Raw genomic sequence first — 26,641 nt, 5'->3', positions numbered from 1 at the left:
TGTTTGTATTGATAATTTGAAAGTGTATAGGCTACTGCAGTGTTTCGCGATGTCTGTTTACCTCGCAATTAAAGTTTCATGTCTAATTGTTTGAAAACGCATAATTGTATACAATGAATATATTTTCAGACCTTCCCAATCCTGTTTTGACGTCCTTTAGTACCACCCCCAACCCCATCTTTAACCGCTGTAGGCTGCGCCCAGAATTTCTCTTTATTATTCCAGCTGTTGAAGAACCAATGCGTATAATCACTCTGGCAAGGATTCGAACCAGACCGGACAGCAAAGAGTTAACGCGAAAGAGGAAATCCCATCTGGTTGGACACACTGAGAAATGCGATTATACTGCTTCAGTTGAACACGGGCGATCGGACGGATTGCGCGCTATGCGACCCTCCTCATAGAGAAAGCGTTTTCTACAAGGTGATCGTTACAAGCGACGCCTCTGTATCTAAGCGAAACAGAGTAGCCATTGTTATTGCTGGGACTGAACTGATGTTTTCAGCAGGATGTGGGTTGTCCTGACAGAACCCACACTGGGCCGAGGACACTCGTTCACAACGGACTGCAGTTCTGCGTCCGGCAGCAGGTGAATTCCCAGGTGCGCCTTCACGTGTGACATCGTCTGACCGCGGGCCGTTTTAACGCGAAGCGCGTGACTGTGATCTTAACAAGTGTACTGATTCGCTTTTCTACTTGACTTCAAAGAAGAGCCAGCTCAATGCGTCACTGAACCATGAAGCACCATCATCAGTTGTTTAGGTGTTTTTGGCGAGCTCTCGTCACTGTTCTTCTGTTTGAAGGCACCCCGCTCATGATGTTCAGGGGGACCCTAACTCTGACCCTAAACAGGGATGACAGCAGCTTCACACGGATAACTCACTCCTTTCACAATGGTATGATATGCTCTGCTTTGAATATTGCATTGAGTAATTGCTGCATAAAGGCAGTTATATAATTATACGTTTGCTTCTAAAGTTTAACATATGATGCTCTGTTTATTTTTCATTTATTTTTTGTAAACCAGTCAAACAAGAAGAGATAACCATGTTTTTTGGTGTATTGACTACCATATGTATAGCCACAGTTTTACTACAAATGCCATGGTTAAACTATGGCTAGTGTAGCAAACTATGGTTAACCTGTGGTTACCATGATTTAACTACAGTGGCCGTTTTTTTTTTTTTTTTTTTTTTGTAGTAAAACCATGGTTAATTTTCATAAGGGTTGGTTGGGGAACCCAAAATATTTCTTCTGTAGACACTAAAAAACAAAAAACACAGAAACACAGTGGACAGCTCAGCTATTTTAGTCTAGATAAGTCACAGGCTCTGTTCTTAAATAGTCTTAACAGCAGACTATCTTTTATCCACCTAATCACAGGCTCAATGTTTGTAAACTGCTCCAACAGTATAATGTAGGACTGTTCATTCTTGATAATAATTGCTCTTCGATCCGGGCTGCTGTAAAAAAAAAAAAAAAAAAAAAACCTTATTCTGTAAAAGCCATTACACTTCCGAAATGCTCACTCATTCCCTTCAGGATTTCCAGTTCTGACTTGTTTCCAAGTAAATTAAACAGTTTGTTGAGAATGCTAGTGCTACAATGTCATCTCCGCAAGTTTTGTCATTTTTGGCTCCTAGTTCCAGCTATTTGTTCGAGCCAGACTGACCAGATTGTATCTGTTGCTTCTGATCCAGTTTAGAGGCCCTGCAAACCAGTGCTTTACATGCATGCTCCAGCACAGCTGTCAGTCACAGACAGAACAACAGCTGCCCTCACAACACAGCTAGCCTTTATAGTGGTCATTACTCACAAGTGTGTTTCTGTTAGTTGGGCGAGTGTGAGCAAAACTGTTCTAACACTCTGAGATGAACATGCATTATTAGAGAAAAACACACAACATCTCATCAACCCATCTTTATTTCTGTGAAACTGATAGGTTAATAATAAATAATGTAAGATCGAATCTTACAAACAGAAACATAACTTATCTGTGTTAGTTTCACCAAATTTGACATTCAGGGAAAATGTTGGAAACATTAGCCAAAACAAAAACCTAATTTTCTTTCGTAGTATAAAATTCTTAATGTTATGACATGGTATGCTATAAATTTTCACCTTGGCCCTACAATGTTATCTAGCACTTTCTATATAAATTTACTACTAAAAGTTTTTCTAAGCACAAGTTGTTTTGCATAAGTAGCGATGAATGGTTTGTTGTATGCAAAAATGTTGCAGATAGTATTGTTATAAAATATTTCAGATGCCAAAAGCATTTGAAATTAACCAGGGAAACATTTTGTGTTTGACAGTTCATAAGACGATAGGAAGTTTAAAAACGGGTTTTCTTTATCTCCTACAGTCACAAGTCATAGAAGAGAACTGAAGGCTCTGGCAAAGACAAGGCCGTTTGCTTTTGTCAATGGTATTAGGAGAAGCCTGAGTGAGGTTTTACAGGTGAGTTTTTGCACTGTCTAAGAACAGAAAAAATGAATCGCATTGATTGACATTTCATGCCTGTGTAGATCAAATTCCTACTGGAACTAGTAATAAAAGTGTGTGTGTGTGTGTGTGTGTGTGCGCGGAATGGGGGAATTTAGCAGGACATGACTACAGACTTGCTCTCAGCAGCACAGGAAGTGTCCATCCCCTTAATGCTGCCTCTAGTTCCTCATACTTTATGGCAGGAAGTTTCCAGCTGAATATTTCAACACACCTACATTCTCCCTCCAGGACAGGACAGATACAGACACCAAACCCACCTCTCTCTCTTGACCTTCAATTACTCATTCACTGTCTCCTAATTTATTTTATTCTCTTCGTCACTTCTCCCAACAGTGTGATATATACAAAATGCTCCCTGGGTTATAAGCTGATTCATTTATTTTGTCATACACAGCCCCTCTGTGCCTGGTTGAATAACAAAAACTGAAGCAACGATGGTCTGTTTTTAGCCTGTTTTGCCATGGAAAGGAAAGGCGGGTGATGGCTTGGGTGTGTGTGTTTTTATGTACAGTATGTATGTGTGTGTGTGTGTGTGTACACCAATGAATACAGTCTGTTGGTTATAAATTGTTGGCCTCAAGCCATCCACCACCCACTTACTGGAACTCAAATTATATTAATATTGCAATGAGAGAGTGTTCATCTCATCTAAAACCAGAAAATGGCTTATACAGCTTAAAGGGATTGTTCACCCAAAAATGAAGATCATGTACTCGCCCTCATGTCATTCTAAATCGACTTTATTTTAAAACTTGTCTTTTTTTGTCCATTCAGTGTACGTCAACTGTAAACAGAAGAAAGAAAGCAATACAGGTTTGAAACAACATGAGGGTTAGCTAATGATGACAGAGTTTTCATTTTAGGGTGAACTATGTGAGCAGCCTTATAATGTATCAATTGATTGACAGACACTGCCTCAACGTGTTTTGATTGGCCGAACAAATTGAGTTACAGAGCACAGATGTAGTTTTCATGTAAATAAAGTTATTTTCAGAGTGTCACTCCATAAGAAATCTCTTATGGCCCCCTAATAGAGTTTAACCTGTGTGGTCATATCCCAGTTTTATTTACTTCAACCACAATTAAATATAGTTGCTTCTAGGGCTAGCAGCCAGATTCAGTTAAAACATTACCATTCATGATGTTTAGTTCCATTTACGTGCATTTTCCACCTATGTGGATGGAGCACTCGGATGGTGTTCCCATGCACTTTGTAGCGTAAAACATACATTGCTACCAGTGAAAACTGTTTCCTGAGTGATTGTCTTTTATGAGCAAATCCAAAACATACTGGTGTGATGAATTTCTCTTATAAGCAATTTTTTTTTTATAGAAAATGAGCAGGGTTCAAATGGGCCAAGGCTAAGACACCGGCAAACCATAAGTTCTGATGCAGTTCTCATTCTTCACCCGTTCTCCCTTTCTCTTATGCTCCGTTTCTTCATCACACTCAGCTAGCCTCAGTAAAAGTACCCCACCCAGCATTCATCAGCTGCTGAGGTCATTGCATGTGCTCAGGGAAATTACCTCAGACTGAAAAAGAGAGGCTTATAAAGAGGGGGAGAAATGGAGAAAGGGCGGAGCAGAAGGCAATAACAGAATAGAGGGAGAAAGAGGAGAACAGATTGGCTGAGGCAGAGAAAAGAAAAGGGGAAAGATGGGGGAAAGAGAGACGCGTTAATGAGTATTCAGGGATGGAGTGCTTAAAGGGATATTTTAGCTAAAACTAAAAATCTGTCATCATTTCCTTACTTTCATGTCATTCCAAACCTGCATAACTTTGTCTCTTTAAAAGAACACAAAAAGCTTATTTAATATTTTTAATTCCCTTTTGGTACCACAACTGTTTCAAAATCAAATCAAAAAAGGGGTTTGTAAATGGTAATTTCCAAGTCTTTTGAAGTCATTAAGATATCCGGATGATTTTGAAGAATGCTCAGAAAAAAGAGGGCTAGAGAAAATAAAAAGAAATGCTGTGTAATAATGTGTAGCAGTCAAAGAAATCAGAGAGAAAAATTAGTCGGGTATGAAGGAATGGACTCTGAGACACTGAGGATGGAAGTGGCAGGCGTTTTGTAAAGGTTTGGAGTTCTAGATGCACGAATAAAGATCTCCGCTCTGCCTCCACCTCATAACTTATTTCTCTCACCGCTTGCTTCATAATATTAATCATAAAATAATGACCAAAAGTGAATGAAAACCCTCCCGTTTTATTTCTGGCACATGGGATGTCTATTTGAAAAGTACACACATTCAAACCCTCTTTTTCATCTTTGCCTCAGTCACTAGTTTGACTTGGCCCTGGTTGTTCAGAGACAAGCGATCCACCCATTCCCAGTGAACTGCAGTCTGTTCCCAGCAGTTCATAGTAAATGCGCTCACCAGAACCATCTGATAGCAATAAATGTATAGTCTACAAATATATGCCTGTGGTTTTGTAGGAAACCTGAACAATGTTGGAACAGTATTGTTGGTTGAATGTTTTTGTGAACAGCCCAGAGGTTCAGTCTTAAGAGAAAGTGCTTGTATGGGTGTGTTGTGCAGCTCAGTAAATGACTACAGATGTGGCTAGAGAGTGATGCACTTGTGATGTCAGTCTCATGACCTTTTAGTGAACCTTTTCAGCAACTCCACAAGATCTTTCAGAGCATTTGAAGCTTTCGCAAGAGACTGGATGAGATCTGAGAGAGCTGTAGGAGGTCTGACATCCATCCAACCGTCTTGTATTTGCTTGTAGGACAAGAAATCAAAATTGACCCTGTTTACTTTCCTAATTTAGATTCCTGGTGCTTTTGCGCATTCTGGATTCATGTTATGTAAAGAAACTTTTCATCAAAAAATAATAACTTGCTCCACCTTTCAACAACCTTCCATGCAGGCAGGGAAAATAATGTTAGTAAACCAGCAACCCAACAGCTATTAATGCATTGTTTTCAGCTACTGTTGTAGGTGATGCAGCCTTTAAATACTTGCCAAAAGCAATTTAATGTTAGTTTACATCAATCTAAGAAGGCCACTGTAATAATAACATGTGAAGTTAGATTTAAAAAAAGAAACAAACTAGGAAATTATTAGGATTAGGACTGGCTATCGATATTCATGTCCTGATATCTTGAATTCAGTTTCATATTCACAACTTCTATATTAGCAAATTCCTGACTGCACAGGATTCTGATTCTTTTGAGTATTTCAGTCTGTTATGTTGTTATATTTTGCTTATTAAAGGGATACTCCACCACAAAATGAAAATGTTGTTCCAAAGCTGTAAAAGCTTCGTTCCTCACAACAGAACACAATTTAAGATATTTTGGATGAAAACCGGGGCCTGTGAGGCCTGTGACTGTCCCATAGACTGCCAAGTAAATAACACTCAAAATCCAGAAAAGTAAGAAAAGCATCGTCAGAATAGTCCTTCTGCCATCAGTGTTTCAACCATAATGTAATGAAGAGACGTGAACACTTTTCGTACATGAATAAAACAACGATAACGACTTTATTCAATAATTCCTTTGTCAGCAGTCTCCTCTGTGTCTCTCCATATCACTGTGTCAGCCGCGCCACAAGGATTCACTGTTTTCTTTCAAATCAAAGCATAATTAGCAGTATTCTAACGTTACGGTTGAACCACTGATGGCAGATGAACTATTTTGAGGAGGCTTTTCATACTTTTCTGGACCTTGACAGTTTATTTTACTTGGCAGTCTATGGGACAGTCACAAGCCTCCCAGTTTTTTTCCAAAATATCTTAAATTGGGTTCCGAAGACGAACAAAGCTTTTAGGGGTTTGGAACGACATGGAGGTAAGTGATTAATGACAACATTTTAATTTTGGGGTGGAGTATCCCTTTAAAGAATCCTTTGTAACTTGGCATAAACACTTTATTTTTCAAAGACTAAACAGAATTGAGTTCAATTGCTGATTATTTAAGAGATGAGTTTGTGAGTGATTCTAAATGATTCATTAAAAAGGCCAGCTGAAACAAGTTATTTGTTTGTGAATCTGGCTGTGATTGTGGTTGCTCTGTATGTTTTTGATTCACTAAAATGAACCTGTTTAAAAAAAGTCATTTGTTTGTAATTTGGACTTCCGCTCAACACTCTCCGTTGCACACAGCCACGTGGACAACATGCAAGTTTCCTGTCATTATTTGGGACAAACTTTTCAAATATGACTTCTTCTTTTGCTAGGGTTGCACTGCTGCTGAAGAGCATAGATTAAAAAATCAATAGGAATCTATTCACAAATATCATGACAAAATCAATATTTTCACTCAGGCTATTTGAGCTGCATCCAGATACTCTTGAGAGTGAACTTGACCTTCACTCACCACATGCTTGGAAGTCTCCTAAAAATCTCGACAAAATCTCTTGGCTCTTCTTTTACCATCACTTCTCATAATTTCTTTGATTCTTTTTTTTGGTTGTTTATTCTTTTCTGCTCTGTAATGTTTCATCTTTTGCTCTAATGTGGCATCAGTTTAAGTGTCTGTTACTCTATGATCACGCTTTGTTCTTCATAACTACATGTTCAGGATTGCCTTTAACAAAAGAGAGAATTTAGCCGGCTTGGACTTCCATAAAAAAAGACGTAACCTTACCTTTTAAAGTCAGTTTGGTGTGAGAGATGTCTAACATACAATGACCAGCAGGGAAAGAGAGAGGCCGGTTAGAAGTCAGAAAAACCTGCTTTTATTGGTTGAGAGAAGGAGGGGTCAATAAAGTAAGCTGTTTCCATTAGCACATTGGAGAAAAGCAGGAAACAGCAGCAGAGGTATAACAGGAAGCTGAGTGGGGTTTCACTTTTTCATCAGGCTGCTGAATGGGTGTGCGAGCCAAAGGGATGTGACAGAACAGCAGGAAAAGGTGCTTAGAATAGGAAGTGAGATGAGAGAAAGGCTCAAAAGAGTATGGAGGAGAGGAAGTCTGTTTATAGCCCAGTTTACCCTCTAAAATCAAGCTATTTTACCCTCTCAGAGAACCCATCTTTTCCTCGGCCATGTGCTGATGCAGTGATTCCAAATCAGAGGTGTGTGTACAAGTTCAGGGTACTTGGAAAGATTTTCTTTCTGCTTTGTTAAATGTATAAAGCAGATTCAATTATAGATTAACTCATTCTTTCTGTTGACTTTTATAGCAGAATATATGTGCTACTGTGTCTGTTTTCCACTCACTGTTATTTTTAGTTCAGTAATGGTAATAAAATCACATTGCACAAGTAATGTGATGATATGAGTTAGCAAGCATTCATATTTATCACCAAAATATTAATTAAAACTTTTCATTTTTGTCAATAAAGGGACACTGAAGTCTTACTGGGTCAAAAGCGTTTTGTATATATTAAAAAGTGTAGGTTTAACACAAAATATGTTTCTGCATGAAGAAAACATGATCTCATATGTACTGATATGAATAATGCACTCAAATGAATAAAGAGTTATTTGTAGCATTTTGCTGACGTGGAGCAGGAGGGCTTATTAATAGGCCTTGTTACATCTCTGTATAACAAAAACATGAAATCTGTCTCTCTCTCTCTCTCTCCAGAATGGTCACCCTGACAGATTGCTGTGTGGTTTACAAGTGGGAAGCAGCTTGTATATCTTGGAACTGGAGAAAAACCAGTAAGTAATTTCCTGTGTGTATAATCAGTATCTAATGAAGTTATATAAATCATCATCATATCTGAACTTTTGTCTGCTTGCAGAGATCTTTTGCCAAAACCGCCTAACGTGTTCTACTATCTGCCAAATGGAACTGGGGTATCCATGAAGGAGAACCCAGTGGTGAGTTTGTACAATAGTGCACATTTATTTAACAACTCTATTTTTGGAATGTTGCAGTTATTAATTCACCTTAATGTCGTTTCTGTGGCAGACGCATTGTTACTATCATGGTTCAGTGCAAGGTTACCCTCAGTCCCGTGTGGCTCTCAGCTCCTGCTCTGGGTTACGGTAATATTGCTTTACATTTTTCAGATCGTACCACATCCTATGAGAGATTTAACCCAATTATGCTCAATGCTAAACTTTCCAAAACTCAGTTTATTAGTAAACAGTAAGACCGACTTAGATTTCAGAGGTCATGGAGTTGTTACTTAGTCAGAAAGAATGTGAATTACCTTAATAATCAACACAGATTACTGTTTTGTAATGTCATTAATATAAAATTATCACTCGAAATTATTTAGGAAGCAGATACATTACAGTTCACATGTTTGGGGTCGGTAAGAACCAAGTGATGGCAAAGCTGTATTTTCAGCAGCCATTACTCCAGTCTTTAGTCACATGATCCCTCAGGAATAATTCTAATATGCTGTTTTGATGCTAATGAAACATTTCCCATTATTGTCAGTGTTGAAAACAAATATGCTGTATTTTTGTTGAGTTTATGATACATTTTTAAAATAGGGTTATAAGAACAGTATTTAAAATAGAAATATTTTGTAACAATTCAAGTCTTTACCATTAACTAATGAATATACATTTACCACATGTTTGAATCAGATGTGTGTGTTGACATGATGTTCGGTCTGTGTTAGTAATCTTGATTCATGACACTTCTCTTTCTCTCCGCAGGGGAGTGATAGTCATTAACGCCACACTGAGCTTTGAGCTGCTTCCTGAAGAAGAAAAGCATGTAAAAGAAGAGGAAAGGAGTGGAGACATGGGCGAAGGATGGATGCATGTGATCTACCCGACACATCCCCAAACATCTGAGTCTAGAGATTGTGGAGTGTCGCATACCTCTATTCCTCCCATTCAGATCATTCCACGCACACACAGGGTGAGCAGGCTGTGTGTGTTTACTGCATAATCTATTTATTTGTTTGATTGTTGTCATGATCCTTTTCTGCTGCTGTGTGACAGAGTAAGAGAGACATTCTCTCAGAGACCAAATATATTGAGCTGGTGCTGGTGGCGGATCATAAAGAGGTAAGAGAGTAGACGTCTCTCTCTCTCTCTCTCTCTCTCTCTCTCTCTCTCTCTCTCACACACAAACACACACACACACACACACACGCACACACACACACACACACACACACAGACACACACACACACAGAGAGAGCGCTGTGAAACAGTTGCTCCCTCTACTGGTGTATATACTGCAACACATCTACTCTTAATTGCTTAAGAGTCTAAATATATGAATATTTAAGGTTTGAGTTTTGAGTTTCGGTTTCTTCCTCACAGTATCTGAATTATCAGAAGAATAATAAAACCATAATCTACCGCATGTTGGATGTGGCAAACCAAGTGGACTGGGTAAGTTTTATTTTGTATACTGATCCAAATTGTATGATTTTTAAAAGGTTTTTTGAAAGAAGCCTACTAGACTCACAAGGCTACATTTATTTGATCAAAAGTAACGTGAAAACAGTGATGTTACTGAATTAAAAATATCAATGCTGAATTTTTTATATAATACTAGTCTTTATTGTCACTTGATTTGGCGCTCCTAGAAACATTACTTATTATCAATGTTGAAAAAAATAGTTGTGCTATTTAAAAATAGTTTTTAGGATTCAATATTTCTTTTAAATAAATATATTTTAAAACGTTATAAATGTTTTTTATTGTCATTTTTAAAAATTGTAATAAGTCCTTGCTGAATGAAAATATTAATTCCTTTAAAAAAAAAATAATTTCAAAGCATACAGTACAAGTCACAGTCTAGGAATTTATTTTGATTGACATTTTATCCTTATTCATTTTAGTACGTCCACCTTTTTATTTCAGTTAGTTGCCAAATCTACATTTCTAATATTTCATCTGTTATCTATATTGTATAAAGTCAATAGTTTTAGTTAATAATAACAACACTGCTTGCCACTATACATATACTTGAGTACATATACTTGTCTAAATCAGTGGCTGTCTCTCTGTCTCAGTTCTACCGGCCGCTGAATGTGCGTGTGGCTCTGCTGGGTTTGGAGATCTGGAGTGACCAGGACAAAATTAAAGTAGATAAAAATCCCACTGAAACTCTGAACCGCTTCCTGGATTGGAGGACCAGGGAGCTTCTACCACGACTACGGCATGACAACGCACAGCTCATCATGTAGGTCCAGAAGCATTGAGGAAAAATAGGCAGCAGTTGATCAGATTTATTATGGTAAATCGTAATGTGCTTTTATATGTTAGGGGTGAATCATTTGATGGGACGACAGTCGGCATGGCATCGCAGTCCTCCATGTGCTCCAAGGATCGGTCAGGGGGAGTGAATGTGGTGAGAGAAATCTTTTGTTTAATTTGGGCCTTTATGCACTTAAAAAAGTCTTGTTTTAGTCCTAACCCACGTCTCCTGTACTGTAGGATCACCTGGTGAGTGTGTTAGGTGTGGCGTCAACGGTGGCACATGAGTTGGGTCACAACCTGGGAATGAGTCACGATACAGCCGACAGGCGCTGCCAGTGCCAGAACGAGCCTCGGCTCGGGGGCTGCATCATGGAGCCCTCCACTGGGTGAGCGTTTGTTACAGTCTGATGATTTAGTGCTGGTGATAAATCGTGCGGTATGCAGTAAATGCTCTCATGTGCAGGTTTATGCCCGGTCAGCTCTTCAGCAGCTGCAGTGAACGGGATCTCTCTCTCAGTCTATTGCATGGTGGTGGAATGTGTCTGTTTAACGTGCCTCAGCCGGAGAGGCTTCTGGGAGGGCCACGCTGTGGGAACCTGTACGTGGAGAAAGGAGAGGAGTGTGACTGCGGCCTACTGGATGTACGAAAACACCTTTTACATTTAATTACATTTATTTATTTACATTCATTAAGATTAGGAAAAAAATTGAGACTCACATCCAGAAATGTATTCGCTGTGAATATCAGTCACATTTTTATAATCTTACACTTTAAATATATTTAAGCATGGTGGTTTAATATAGTTTTTTAATGGTAATATAATTTCCATTTGCTATATATTTTAATTCATGTTCTATTCTAAATACTGTTGACTTTAAAGGATTTGTTGTGGATTATAGTTCAAACATAGTTTTTATACATAGTTTCTAAACATTTCGTTTAGTATTTTAAGTATTTTACATTTATTTCTTAATATAATCAAATTTACACTGATGCAACTTGTGTTTTTATTTCTCTCCTCAATGCATTTTGACCCACAGTGAGAAATTCCAATCGAAATTCAATTCAAAATCGAGACTCGTGAGATTAAAAACGAGTCCCTCCCCTAATCATCAAGATTTTACAAACATGTTAGCCTATAGGACTGTAAAAAAAATACATATAGTAACGTGCTCATTAATCTGCTTCCTGTCTGTGTGTGTGTGTGTGTGTTCAGGAATGTAATGACCCTTGCTGCAATGCCAGCACGTGTAAACTTGTTCCCGGGGCCCAGTGCTCTTCTGATGGCATCTGCTGTGAGAACTGCAAGGTTTGTAAAGGTGCATGATAACACACACAAACATGCGCAGGTAACGCCACTCTCTCACCGCATCCCAACCACATCTTTCCCAACAGCTGCGTGTGGCCGGGTCCGTTTGTCGGGAGCCGTTAGGAGACTGTGATTTACCGGAGTACTGCACTGGCACATCACCCTACTGTCCTCCTAATGTGTTTCTGCAGAACGGAGAGTCATGCAAGGATGGGTCCTCGTACTGCTACAGCGGCATATGTGCCAGTCTGGATGAGCAGTGCCAAATGCTCTGGGGACCGAGTGAGTGTCACATGCTTCACAATGATGAATCTGATGATTCTCATCTAGAATCTAGATCTAATCTCTTTTCTCTCCACTCCCTCCAAGACTCCACCCACGCTCCACCCATCTGCTTCTCCTCTGTGAACAAGCAGGGCAATAAATACGGAAACTGTGGCCAGATGCCCAACGGTTCCTACATCCCCTGTTTAAAATGGTGAGGACATGTAGCCTGAAATCTGATTATTTCCAAGCACTGATATGATCATGATTGTTTCCTAAAATGTCTATTATCCAACTGTCTGTTTTGTGATTTATTTGCATATACTGTGGAAGCACAGTTACCACAAAACTGTACTGTGATGTTGTTTACTTCCATTTACATCTGATCTAATGGAAATATGATTGTAATCTTTGTTCCTAATGTGCTCTGTTTCGTTTAGGGATGTGCGCTGTGGTAGGATCCAGTGTCAGGGTGGAAATGAGCGTCCTCTGCTGGGCTCCAACGTTGAGATTCTGATCACGACGGTCAAACTGAACCAGAGTGACTTTACCTGCCGGGGCGCCTATTTTAATCTGGGTGACGATGTTTCGGACCCAGCCATGGTGTCCCAGGGGACGGCCTGTGGACCCAACAAGGTGAGTGAACATTAGGTTTTTATGTGTATTTTTAGGAGTGTCTGCTGAATCCCATAATAAAAGATTTTCTTACCATAGGAAGAGAATTAGGAAGATTTTTGTTGTTGTTTGTTTTTTCTTTGTTGTTGTTTGTTGTGGTTGTTTGTTTTTTCCATCACAGAATCCTGAAAAAAATTAAATAAAATGGTTTCCACAAATTATTATATGTGACTCTAGACTATAAAACCAGTCTTAAGTAGCACAGGTATAATTGTAGCAATAGTCAAAAATACATTATATGGCTTAAAATTATAGATTTTTCTTCAAAGCCAAAAATCATTAGGACAATAAGTTGATTTGTAATTTGAATTGCTAATAACTTTATCTGGACAACTTTAATTTTTTTTGCACCCTCAGTTTCCAGATTTTCAAATAGTTGTATCTCGGCCAAATATTGTCCTATCCTAAGAAACCATACATCAATGGAAAGATTATTTATTCAATTAAAATGGACCATTATGAATAGTTTTGTTGTCCGGGGTCACATATTATGTTATAGTACTATCTTGAGCACAAATAAGCATTTTAGAATGTATTTTAAAGGATCATGTGACACTGAAGACTGAACTAATGTAATTTCAGTTTTCCCATCAAAATAAATAAATAAATAAATAAAAAAAACCTGTAACATGTATAGAAATAGAAACAGTTATTCTAAATAGTAATATTTTACAATAATAAATATTCTATAAATTTATTTATGCTCCTGGACATATTTTAAATTTGTATTAAATTTATTTCCTGTTTGATTTATTGTAACATATTGTTTTCTCAGGCATGTGTTGACCAAAAGTGCCGGGACGTGTCCATGTTTGGTGTTGAGGAATGCCGCAGGAAGTGCAATGGCCACGGGGTGAGGAGGGGGGAGGGACACTGCCTCTTCAGAGAATGATAAACATTTTTAAGTTTTTCAAATTCATGTTATTTTTCCCTGTTTTGTGTCTTTGTGTAGGTGTGTAACAGTAATAAGAACTGTCACTGTGACGAAGGCTGGGCTCCCCCTGACTGCAGATACTCTGGAACCGGTGGCAGTGTGGACAGCGGCCCTGCACGAGAGCCTAGAGGTACCACACACACACACACACACACACAATGATTCATTAGACACTTGGACTCAGTAAGAACACATAATCACAATGATTACATTGGCATGGTGGTGTTTAGCCTGGTTTTTGTCTGTATACAGATTCAGATCCTGCGCGGGTGGCTCTGCTGGTCATTTTCCTGTTTGTGTTACCGGTCTCGCTGCTGTTTGTCGCACTCCGCTTCCCGCGCTGTCGACGAGGCCTTGTGTACCTCGGCCACACCCCCTTCAACAAGAGCCGACAGAGCCGGTAAGACTAAGAAAAACACTCAGAGGTTAATAGATGACGTACTTTATTAAAGCAGTTTATCTCAGTTTACTTAGCCTGTGTAAAGCAGCACTGACACATGATGGAGAGATACTACTAATTAATTCATTTAAAAATACATTTAAAAAATGACTTAAAGTATGATGAGCATGTTTTTAGCTTCTGAATTCAAATTATTTTTGGGAAAGATAAATCATAAATGTCCCGGTGAAACAACAGCCCAGACAACATAATAAAGGAAAAAGCTTTAAAAAGAATGAAATTAGTAAAAAGAAACCTTATTTAGTAGTTTGGCAAAATCTTTTAAAAATTAATGAATGAAGGATTTAACCTTTTAATAAACTGCTTATCAATATTTAAAATTGTTTTCAAGGTGCAAGGACTATTGAACTTTTTGCACATTAAATTTAAACCTTTATTCAAAAGTAAAAACAAAAAACAAAAAAACAAATGAAACCAAAATGAATACAAAGGGTACATTTCTAAGAGTTTGGCAGAAACATACTCTATAAAAAAACAAAAAAACAAAACAGCACTACCATAAAAACACAACAGCCAGACAGAAATTACAACCTTAGGTGTTAATGTCAGATAAAAGATAAAATCATTCATCACAGTCAAAGATCATATTGTAAATCATTAATTATATAATTTTACTGTGTTTTACCCACGGTGAAGTGGGGTCTCGGTGGCCTATATCGAATACTGTGCGAAAGAGGAAAACCAGAGGTATCTCTAAATGTGGAGCTTCAGTTTGTGGTGCAAAGCAAGCCATGTAGTAGCAGTCGCTGTTCTCCTATAGTTGAACATTTCTCTCTCACCAGCAGGGGCTCTGGATGACAATTAAAAAGAGTTTTTGTCATTGACAAGCTCCTATCTGGTTATGTGTACTATAGTACTTCCAGCATTAGAGTGTCTTACAATTTTTGAAGACACCAGAGGTCTGGTTCGAAGAGAAAAAAATGTTTGTTTAGTTTGAAATGTTAAGTGTCTCCCTGCTAGCTGTTTTTCCCACACAGTTCTCCAGTTCCCTGTTAAAAACAGTATGTGAAGTAGATTTAGATAGTGAGTGAGATGCTTGTTGTTCTGTAACATTAAATTCTCCCCTCTGATATTATATTGGTATACATTTATGTAACATATTTAATTGTATTTTCCCCACAGGACTCCTGCCATGGAGCTTGTAAATGCTCGAAATGGAGATCAGGTGCAGCCGCTCAGGTACCAGTGGCCCCACCAGAGCGACATCCCTCTCACCCAGGCCATCAGCAAGGTACAGTAAATCTGATCTAGAGAAAAACAGTGCTGCTCAGTGATACAATTACTGGAGTATGATCTTCTGTAATGCGGTGTAGGGTTACTGAGTCTGTACAGAAATACAGAAATGAGCTCACAGTGAGGTCACCACGTGCAGAAAGGGGAAATGACAAAGCAATTTGGTGCTAGATTAGAGTTTGAGGTCTGTAAGATTTTCTCACTTCTTCTTTGCTGTTGAAAGAAGTGTCTTATGCTCCCAAAGGTTGCTTTTATTTGGTCAAAAATACAGTGAATATGGCATGTACATTTTATTACAATTTAAAATAACGCTTTTGTATTTTAAAATGTATTGTATTTTTGTGATGGCAAAGCTGAATCTTCAGCAATCCAGTTACTCCCATCTTCTGTGTAATATGCTGATTTGGTGCTCATTAATCAGTTCTTATTATTATCAATGTTTAAAACATTCAACAAAACAATTTCAATAAAGTTGAAAATAACAAATGTCTTTACTGTGACTTTTGATCAGTTTTGATCCTCACTGAATAGATGTAATTTTTTTTTTCAACTTATTGACCCCAAACTTTAAATTCTGTTATTCATCTATGAATCAAAAATGTAAAATAAGCGTAAAATAAGTACACATTTTAAATAATACAAGTTAAATAATATTTTATATGAATCTATTGTTAGTCTCATTTCATCCGTTTCCCAAGGCTGTTTAATTGTTGCCAAAGGTAGAGATCGTGAGATAACAATCTGGTATCATATCAAAGTGAACATTCTGGTAATGATCCAACCCTAGAATGTATCATGTGCTTCTCTGTAGTAGATCATTAATTTTTTTATCAGTAAGTAGGACAGAGGCAAAACCCCAGTTATAGATGTCTGTTTTAAGGCTACTGAGGGCTGATACACAGCCATTGGGCTATAGAGGGTTATCACAGTCCTTCTCTTTCACCTGTATAAAAGAATTGGTCTGGGTGACTTTTAAAGGGGTCATATGATGCTTTTTTAAAGATAAGTTTTTTTGTTTTGTTTGACATGCTTTAATGTTCAAAAAACACATTATTTTTCAAATACTGTACATTTTGTAGGTCCTCTATGCCCCGCCTCTCTCAAACACATAGTTTTCTACAAAGTCTCTCATTTCTGACAAGCACAGCCTGCTCTGATTGGCCAACTGACCCAGTGCACTGTGATTGGCAAAACACCACAAGCACTGGTCGGAAATATAATGCCCCTTTCCATAATCGTGAGTTCCATCTTTCAAAATAAATATTAATACAGTAAATAATGTCCTTAGTTTTACCATCAGTTCAAGCCTGAAAGGGGAACAGAGTCACGTGACAGACACAGTGATGAAGCTCGTATGTGTTTGCAGTACACAAGCCACGGACGGATAAAACAGCTGACTCCACTGTGAAGTGACCCTGTCTCTCTCTCTCTCTCACACACACACACACACACACTTGACATGAAAAACACTGCATTTGAACATTCAATAGCAAATGCTTAAACTAATAAAACATTATTTCAGTAGCAGATTCAGAAGCACCATATTGTCGTATCAATGTCAGAATGACCTCCTCTCCAAGGTTCACGAAACGGTCATCCATAAAATGCATTGCTGTTCTTTTGTAAGTAATCTTAAAGATTCCTAAATGCATCTACTTTAGGAAGAGCAAATAAAGTGCTTTTGCTTTCGCCTAGAAGCACACAGCATCTCCCTGACATGGCTGCTTCTACAACTAACTGTGGTTACTGAAACCACACCTTCTTTCTTAGCGTGAACATTTGGGCGGCATTATGCAAATATTTCCACATAGTGATGTAGAGATGTGGGGGTGTGTTTGAATGAACCGTTTTGGAGCGTGGCAGAGTCTTAACTTTTATGAAGAATATCTCTTTGGATTTGAGACTTTAGTCTTTGCAACTTTACAAATCTTCTTCATACACCAAGAGCTTGTAACACTCCAAAGAGAAAGGAAAAATTTCAATCGCATCATATGACCCCTTAAACATCGTTCCGTGGAAAAATGAAAGTGTTTTTGTTTTCTGTATTGTTACACGTATGTAAAACTGTATGCATTGCTCCTCTGTTGAACCTTCCCTGCATGAATACTGCATATTTTACCACATAAACTTCTAAAATATCTGACAGTTACTGGAGTTCACTGAGTTTACGTCTGCTGCTGTAACAATACCATGGTTTATCAGCCAATTACTGTCATGCCTAAACCAGCTAACTTTCCTTATGGTAACGTGCATGTACAATAAAAGTTCACTCCCTTTCTGCTACCCCCTCCGCAACACTTTTGTCTTATTATTAGGTCCAAAACAGGCCTGCTGCTCCAACTAAACCTCTTCCACCTGATCCTGTCGTTAAACCCGCTCAGGTAAATCTCATTGCTGCTCACAAAGCTTGTGAGGAACAGAGATGTATAGAGGTGTTCTGGAGGTAGATGTAGAGTTGTATAATATGCACAAAGCAATGTGGTTTTTATTGCTCTCTCTGGTTCTTCAGTTGGCGGGGCATTGGCCCGCCCCTCCCACCAAACCCCTCCCTCCTGACCCCATCCCCTCAGAGAGCAAGATACAGTGCAAGGTAGAGGGAGCAGTTATTGTGTCTTGGCCCAGAGTGTCTACCTTTAGAAACTCACTCCATGTTTCTAGCTGTGGTCCTTGTCTCTGTGTGGTTGCATGTCGGTTGCTGTCCTTGTCATTTGGGTTTAACAGTAAGATGATGGTGGTTTGTGCATGTGGATGGGAGTGAATGGAGTGAGATCAGACTGGGGGAGAGCAAGAAGTCATATGTAATCTGGAATATTTTTAAATATCACCATAAAGAAAATGTTCTATTGACATCTAATTCATCACAATTTGAACTTCCAGTTGTAAGTTAAGTTCTGTTGACTTGAATGCTTATGTATTAATAGCTTTACCTTAATTACCTTATTCGATTTGTAAATCAGTATTCATTAACAGACAACACACGCAATCAATTATAGTAATACATTTTTATGAATTAATGTATAAAAGTCCCAAAATTAAATTAACCCACAACCCTAGTGTTTTGGAAAAAGAAAGTATGGAAATTAGATTAAATTATTGATTTATATTAATATTAATATTTAATATAAATATTAATACAATTAAAACAAAATGAATTCAGTACAACATTAAATTAAGTTAAAATTAATAAAATAAATTGTAAAATAACATTTACATTTGAATTATAAATTGAATTAAAATAATTTAATACATTTTAAATTAAAAGATGTAAACAAACATGTAAAAATGGAAACATTTCAAAATTAAATTATTTCCAATTTATTTTAAAATGTTGTATAAAACCTAGTGCCCTTGTGTGAATAAGAGTTAATATATGCCAACACTACAAGCAGTTTTATTTTATTTTTTTGTTTTTAACTGAAGACAGCTTTATTGAAACGTTGAACATCAAAGAAATAAAGAAAGGCTACTTTTGTGCTCATTTTACCACTAGATACACATTATCACATTAATTTAAATGTAAAATGTTAATGTAAACCTTCCACAATAAAATTTTTGTAGTTAAGGAGTTGGAAAACATCACACTTTTAATAATAACTAATTTGTAAAAACTTTTCAGTGATGCATTTTGCAAAAATACTTTATATATATATATATATATATTAAGCATTATATGAGAGTAGGTGATTTCAAAACAACAGTGTTAACCTTACTTTAATGGTAGCTGTACCTTAACCTTAATTCAAGCTTAGTACAGTGTTATGAACAAGTCTTTTCCCCCATGTGCATATAAAATATGTTTTATCTCTCCCAGTCTCTCTGCAAGGTGAAAACAGTGATATTTGACCAGTCTTTTGCATGGATGAATCAGAGGAATCAATTGTGCAGTGCATGGCCTATGATTCAGTCTGGTCTCGGACAAATTCATTTTCTGATCAAGGGAAAATCATGTTGGAATAGATTGATCCCCAATGATTTGAGTAAAACAGCACAGTAAGATAGTCTCACCCAGCGCTTGCCTTTCTCTGTCACATGGCTGCATCTGCGACTGTACGTCCAGCCCACAGGATCACGACCGGCTGCTCCAAGCAAGCCTCTCCCTCCTGACCCTGTCCTCTCTACCCGCCAGGTATCACCACAGGCGTGGAAAGTCTAACTCTCTCTTAACAATACTAATCAGCTCTTGTTCTGATACACCTGAGAGTATCTGTTTCTCTCAGTGCTGTCCTTGTGCTTTTATTTTGAACAATGACGTATAGCAAATCGAACTTATAAGACAAAAAAAAAATGACTTCATCTTGTTTCAGAAGCCCATTCCCCCCAAACCCCCAGTTCCCAAGAAACCACTGCCTATGGATCCTTCATCCAATCCTCATCCACCCCCACTGCTGGGACACCCAGGACCTGCCACATCTTCATCATCTTACTCGCAAAACCCTACATCAGCCGCTGCTCCTGCCAGGTGAGAGGACAGATGCTTTTTTAAGTACCTAATATTATGTAACAGACAAGAGATTAAATATCGTCTATGGAAAAGTAATATCTTGATCATATCATATTTCTATGTACAGACCTGCCCCTCATCCGCCTTTACGGAGACAGCAGTACCCTGGGAAACCCCACGCTCCTCACCAAGTATAGTCAGGAAAGAAACGCTGGACCGGTTGCAAATTTATGGACTACACAATTTTTTCTTGTTTAGTGGTAAAAAATAATTGTCATTAAAACAAGATTCATTTGAGAAGAAAAACTGCATAACATATTAAAGCTTATTTTTAGAGAATATCTTCTGAATATATAGGGTATTACACTGTTTATATCCTATATATTTGTATATATAAAATTATTTAATAGGGTAAGAAATAGTGTGAGAAATGCAGTTTTCCTTCTCGTGTAATTGTATTTGAAGGACTTTTATGGCTTTTTTACTGGGAAACAAGACAAAAACCAGTGATCAAGAAAATATTTTTTTTGCCATTTGGACCCACTGTGGGACACTACGTGATCTAGACTTGCACAATTCTATTTGCACTGACCATGAGTGGGGATTTGATTCTGCAGGGTGAACATTAACACCTGTACAGATATTTGTTGCTCTGCAGCTGGATCAGAACTTCAGCTTACATCTCCTTTTGAGGCTCACTGGGCTATCTGAGAAATTACAGACTCCAATGAAGATGAAAGACTCTTGACAAAAAATACAAACTTTCAAAGTGGATGAAGTACATTCCTTTTCAGATGCTCAGTTCAGCGCATGGAAATAGGATATGAGGAGATGATGCCTTGAGGAAGGAGCCCTGATTTCTTTCTCTGAGATGCTGCATGCACGCTCAATTTGCCTGATCTGATCTTTTCCTACAGAATCTCTTTGGTGCCTAAATACTTTGCCACACAAATTGTCATCAATGATTGTTCTAATACAGTCACACCAAAACTGAATTTGCAAACTCTTTGTTTCTAGAGCTGAAAATTCTCCGTAAATTCTGTCCGGTGTATTACATTCCACTGGTCTCAGTACAGACATTAGCATTGGACACAAACACACGCTCTCTGTAAATGTCTTATATCGGTATCAAGACCATTCATATTGTGATTGTAAATGCTGCTGCAAGGGAAAAGCTGGCTGATTAGAGGATCGCCTTTTCGATCGAAGCACTGAGGAAGGTATATTTAAGTGAATTTTGACATATGCAGTATTTTTAATGCAATAAACATGGGATTTATTTTTACAGTTGATTCATGCATGCTGTTTTCATTGTCTTATTTTAAGATGAATCATCTCCATATTGTATTTATCTAGCTTTATCACACAGGTCACGACCGTACAAACATTTGCTAACAAGCAACATTAAGATGTAACATCACAGAGGTATGTGACATCACATCCTTTTTGGTGGTGAGTGGGCCATACAGGTCCTTCTCAAAAAATGTGCATATTGTGATAAATTGTGATAAAAGTTCATTATTTTCCATTATGTAATGATAAAATTAAACTGTCATATATTTTAGATTCATTGCACACCAAATGAAATATTTCAGGTCTTTTATTGTTTTAATACTAATGATTTTGGCATACAGCTCATGAAAGCCCAAGATTCCTATCTCAAAAAATTAGCATATCATGAAAAGGTTCTCTAAACGAGCTATTAACCTAATCATCTGAATCAACTAATTAACTCTAAACACCTGCAAAAGATTCCTGAGGCTTTTAAAAACTCCCAGCCTGGTTCATTACTCAAAACCGCAATCATGGGTAAGACTGCCGACCTGACTGCTGTCCAGAAGGCCATCATTGACACCCTCAAGCGAGAGGGTAAGACACAGAAAGAAATTTGTGAACGAATAGGCTGTTCCCAGAGTGCTGTATCAAGGCACCTCAGTGGAAAGTCTGTGGGAAGGAAAAAGTGTGGCAAAAAACGCTGCACAATGAGAAGAGGTGACCGGACCCTGAGGAATTTTGTGGAGAAGGACCAATTCCAGACCTTGGGGGACTGAGTCTGGAGTAGAAACATCCAGAGCCACCGTGCACAGGCGCGTGCAGGAAATGGGCTACAGGTGCCGCATTCCCCAGGTCAAGCCACTTTTGAACCAGAAACAGCGGCAGAAGCGCCTGACCTGGGCTACAGAGAAGCAGCACTGGACTATTGCTCAGTTGTCCAAAGTACTTTTTTTCGGATGAAAGCAAATTTTGTATGTCATTCGGAAATCAAGGTGCCAGAGTCTGGAGGAAGACTGGGTAGAAGGAAATGCCAAAATGCCTGAAGTCCAGTGTCAAGTACCCACAGTCAGTGATGGTCTGGGTTGCCATGTCAGCTGCTGGTGTTGGTCCACTGTGTTTTATCAAGGGCAGGGTCAATGCAGCTAGCTATCAGGAGATTTTTGAGCAGTTCATGCTTCCATCTGCTGAAAAGCTTTGTGGAGATGAAGATTTCGTTTTTCAGCACGACCTGGCACCTGCTCACAGTGCCAAAACCACTGGTAAATGGTTTACTGACCAATGGTATTACTGTGCTCAAATGGCCTGCCAACTCTCCTGACCTGAACCCCATAGAGAATCCGTGGGATATTGTGAAGAGAAAGTTGAGAGACGCAAGACCCAACACTCTGGATGAGCTTAAGGCCGCTATCAAAGCATCCTGGGCCTCCATAACACCTCAGCAGTGCCACAGGCTGATTGCCTCCATGCCACGCCGCATTGAAGCAGTCATTTCTGCAAAAGGATTCCAGACCAGGTACTGAGTGCATGACTGAACATAATTATTTGAAGGTTGACCTTTTTTGTATTAAAAACACTTTTCTTTTATTGGTCGGATGAAATATGCAAATTTTTTGAGATAGGAATTTTGGGTTTTCATGAGCTGTATGCCAAAATCATCAGTATTAAAACAATAAAAGACCTGAAATATTTCAGTTGGTGTGAAATGAATCTAAAATATATGAAAGTTAAATTTTTATCATTACATTATGGAAAATTATGAACTTTTATAACAATATGCTAATTTTTTTAGAAGGACCTGTATAAAGTTAATGACTGTGATGATAATAGATTGATGCTCTTCAGTGTGTTTAAGTTCATTGTGTTAAAAATATATAATAAGAAAAAAACAGGTATTGGCAGAATAACCGAGTAAATAGAAAATCTATCATTTCAGATGAACATGCTTAAATCACATATCAATATGTCATCTGCTACAAGTTCCATTACACATTGTGACAACCTTAAATGGTGAAAAATGTCTCGTTATGGACAGGCATCATAATGAGATCTGCTGCTGTGTAATGTCACCTTTGCCACTATTGACTTTTATTGCATGTTACGTAACCAGAGCATTTGATACTGTATTCACACCTACAACTTGCTCAAAAAATAAGGCCTTAAAAATTCAAAAATCTCAGATTTAAACATCTTAAATTCTAAAAACCAGGACTTCAAATGTTGTATATCTAATATTTTTTTCTTAACATTTTTGTCTTGTCCATTTAAAACATCAATTACTCGAGATGAAGATATTATTTTATTTTTTTATTTTTGAGAAATGTAAGAAAATCAAGTGAATAAACATTTGTCACTGGGTTACGAAAAGTTTTTCCTTTGAATAAAACTTTTTTTTTTTTTTTGTATGCCAGTCAGATATTTATTTGCTTTAATCATAAATTCATGATCAGTTTCAATTTAGAGAACATACTGAATAATTGTGTTTGCTTTAATTTATTCCTAGTCTTAAAAAGTTATTTAAAAAAGTCTTTAATTTCCCTTCATAAACCTGTATAAGTGATCAGAAAAGTTAACAGAAAACTTTCTGTGTCTTACACTGGAGGGGGAAAAAAATCCCTTTTGTTAGTGGTCTATTAACCGCTATAGGATGTTACATTCTGAGCAAACCAGACCCAGTTTCTCATCTCAGACTAAGAGGGGAATTTGTAATAGCTACTCAGACTTTTTCAGTCAGGTTTCTCAGTGTTATCCAGAAAACAGGATACAGGTTTAACTCTTTTGAAATACTTCTGCTAAATGTTACACTGTTAGACATGCAAAAGAAATCTAATGTATCTCTTGCTCTGGCTAGTTCATGCATTTATGACCTCTAGACTGGACTACTGTAATGCACTTCTAGGTGGTTGTCCTGCTTGGTCAATAATCAAGCTACAGGCAGTCCCTCCAGAAAAACGCGAAATTTTTTTTTGTAATTTTTGCAGGCAAAAATCCTTGATTTTGCGGCAATTTTTCTTAAAAAATGCGATGGAATATGCGGGATATTTTTGCAATTTTATGCGATGAAATTGCATGAACTTGCAAAAACTGCGGTTTGATGAAAAAGAGGAAAAAAGGTGATTCCCCCAACACCTTTTTCTCACTAGGCTACTAAATGTAATTAGTACTTTCTTATTACTTCCTATGATAAGCGAGCATACTAAATCACAGAATATTTCAGTTGCAATCTCTTACTGCAACGTAAATTATTTTACATACTACTAATATAATTACAACTGTAAGTTTTTGGTACTGTTCTGTAACAAAAAAGTGCAATCTTACAACTGTAAAGTTGCATCAAATTCTGAATGAGTTTCAAGTGTTAGTAGTCTAGTGAGAAGGGGGTGTTGGGGGAATCACCCTTTTTTCTCTATTTCATCAAACCGCAGTTTTCGCAAGTTCTCGCAGTATAATTTGTCTCCACTGTCATGTAACAAATCGGGAAACTGCTTCACGCGTTTTTTGCGCTTATTTTTGTTGGCAAATAAGAATGATTTGCGCGCTTCAAGTTTCATCCTGGTTTCACCGCGGGGTTTGCAGATGATGTTCACGTCACGTAATTACGTCACTTCATAAGGTTCCCATGGCAATAGGGGGAAAATGGCGCTTTACACGTGTGAAGTAAACGCAACATTTTTTCTACTTTCTGCTAATATATATGCGAGTTTTTTGCAACGAAAATACAGGGATTATGAAATCATGAAAAAAATGCGACCCCGCATAAATATGCGGCCTTTGGCTGATTATGCATTAAATCAGGCAATCGCATAATCGCGTTTTTCTGGAGGGACTGTACAGGTGGTCCAAAATGCAGCAGCTAGACATCTTCATCATCTTACTCGCAAAACCCTACATCAGCTCTTGCACCTGCCAGGTGAGAGGACAGATGCTTTTTTAAGTACCTAATATTATGTAACAGACAAGATATTAGATATCGTCTATTGAAAAGTGCTATCTGATCATATTTCTATGTTACAGACCTGCCCCTCATCCGCCTTTACGGAGACAGCAGTACCCTTGGAAAATGGAAACCCCACGCTCCTCTCCAAGGAAAGAAACGCTGGACCGGTTGCAAATTTATGGACTACACAATTTTTTTCTTGTTTAGTGGTAAAAAATAATTGTCATTAAAACAAGATACATTTGAGAAGAAAAATTGCATAACATATTAAAGCTTATTTTTAGAGAATATCTTCTGAATATATAGGGTATAACACTGTTTATATCCTATATATTTGTATATATAAAATTATATAATAGGGTAAGAAATAGTGTGAGAAATGCAGTTTTCCTTCTCGTGTAATTGTATTTGAAGGACTTTATGGCTTTTTATTTTTACTGGGAAACGACAAAAACCAGTGATCAAGAAAATATTTTTTTTGCCATTTGGACCCAATGTGGGACACTACGTGATCTAGACTTGCACAATTCTATTTGCACTGACCATGAGTGGGGATTTGATTCTGCAGGGTGAACATTAACACCTGTACAGATATTTGTTGCTCTGCAGCTGGATCAGAACTTCAACTTACAACTGGGCTATCTGAGAAATTACAGACTCCAATGAAGATGAAAGACTCTTGACAAAAAATACAAACTTTTCTAAGTTGACATGAAGTGGATGAAGTACATTCCTTTTCAGATGCTCAGTTCAGCGCATGGAAATAGGATATGAGGAGATGATGCCTTGAGGAAGGAGCCCTGATTTCTTTCTCTGAGATGCTGCATGCACGCTCAATTTGCCTGATCTGATCTTTTCCTACAGAATCTCTTTGGTGCCTAAATACTTTGCCACACAAATTGTCATCAATGATTGTTCTAATACAGTCACACCAAAACTGAATTTGCAAACTCTTTGTTTCTAGAGCTGAAAATTCTCCGTAAATTCTGTCCGGTGTATTACATTCCACTGGTCTCAGTACAGACATTAGCATTGGACACAAACACACGCTCTCTGTAAATGTCTTATATCGGTATCAAGACCATTCATATTGTGATTGTAAATGCTGCTGCAAGGGAAAAGCTGGCTGATTAGAGGATCGCCTTTTCGATCGAAGCACTGAGGAAGGTATATTTAAGTGAATTTTGACATATTCAGTATTTTTAATGCAATAAACATGGGATTTATTTTTTACAGTTGATTCATGCATGCTGTTTTCATTGTCTTGTTTTAAGATGAATCATCTCCATATTGTATTTATCTAGCTTTATCACACAGGTCACGACCGTACAAACATTTGCTAACAAGCAACATTAAGATGAAACATCACAGAGGTATGTGACATCACATCCTTTTATGGTGGTGAGTGGGCCATATAAAGTTAATGACTGTGATGATAATAGATTGATGCTCTTCGGTGTGTTTAAGTTCATTGTGTTAAAAATATATAATAAGAAAAAAACAGGTATTGGCAGAATAACAGAGTAAATAG

At 37.7% G+C, this 26,641-nt stretch overlaps 1 protein-coding gene across 8 annotated transcripts; it reads left to right on the top strand.

The window, feature by feature from the left end:
* Positions 1-162: 162 nt before the first annotated feature.
* On the top strand, positions 163-26,350 carry LOC113116611 (disintegrin and metalloproteinase domain-containing protein 15-like). 8 transcript variants are annotated; one of them, XM_026284848.1, is made up of 26 exons: positions 163-896; positions 2,366-2,460; positions 8,050-8,126; positions 8,210-8,288; positions 8,380-8,456; positions 9,081-9,288; positions 9,372-9,437; positions 9,700-9,771; positions 10,398-10,567; positions 10,651-10,735; positions 10,822-10,970; positions 11,048-11,225; positions 11,802-11,894; positions 11,981-12,176; positions 12,264-12,372; positions 12,599-12,794; positions 13,609-13,686; positions 13,786-13,897; positions 14,020-14,167; positions 15,350-15,458; positions 17,776-17,841; positions 17,970-18,050; positions 19,518-19,586; positions 19,765-19,919; positions 20,029-20,102; positions 25,260-26,350. In XM_026284848.1, the coding sequence occupies exons 1-25, from the start codon at positions 737-739 to the stop codon at positions 20,096-20,098; spliced, it is 2,898 nt and encodes a 965-aa protein (XP_026140633.1). In that variant the 5' UTR covers positions 163-736; the 3' UTR covers positions 20,099-20,102; positions 25,260-26,350. The 8 variants fall into 8 exon arrangements, 7 of the variants coding, with proteins under 7 accessions (XP_026140633.1, XP_026140634.1, XP_026140632.1 ...); XM_026284849.1 differs by lacking the exon at positions 25,260-26,350 and having other exon boundaries at positions 164-896; positions 19,768-19,919; positions 20,029-21,193; XM_026284847.1 differs by lacking the exon at positions 25,260-26,350 and having other exon boundaries at positions 164-896; positions 20,029-21,193.
* Positions 26,351-26,641: the final 291 nt, after the last annotated feature.

This window comes from Carassius auratus, chromosome 16 (genome assembly GCF_003368295.1).
Source record: "Carassius auratus strain Wakin chromosome 16, ASM336829v1, whole genome shotgun sequence".
NCBI lineage: Eukaryota > Metazoa > Chordata > Actinopteri > Cypriniformes > Cyprinidae > Carassius > Carassius auratus.
This window is presented reverse-complemented; position numbering and strand designations above follow the sequence as displayed.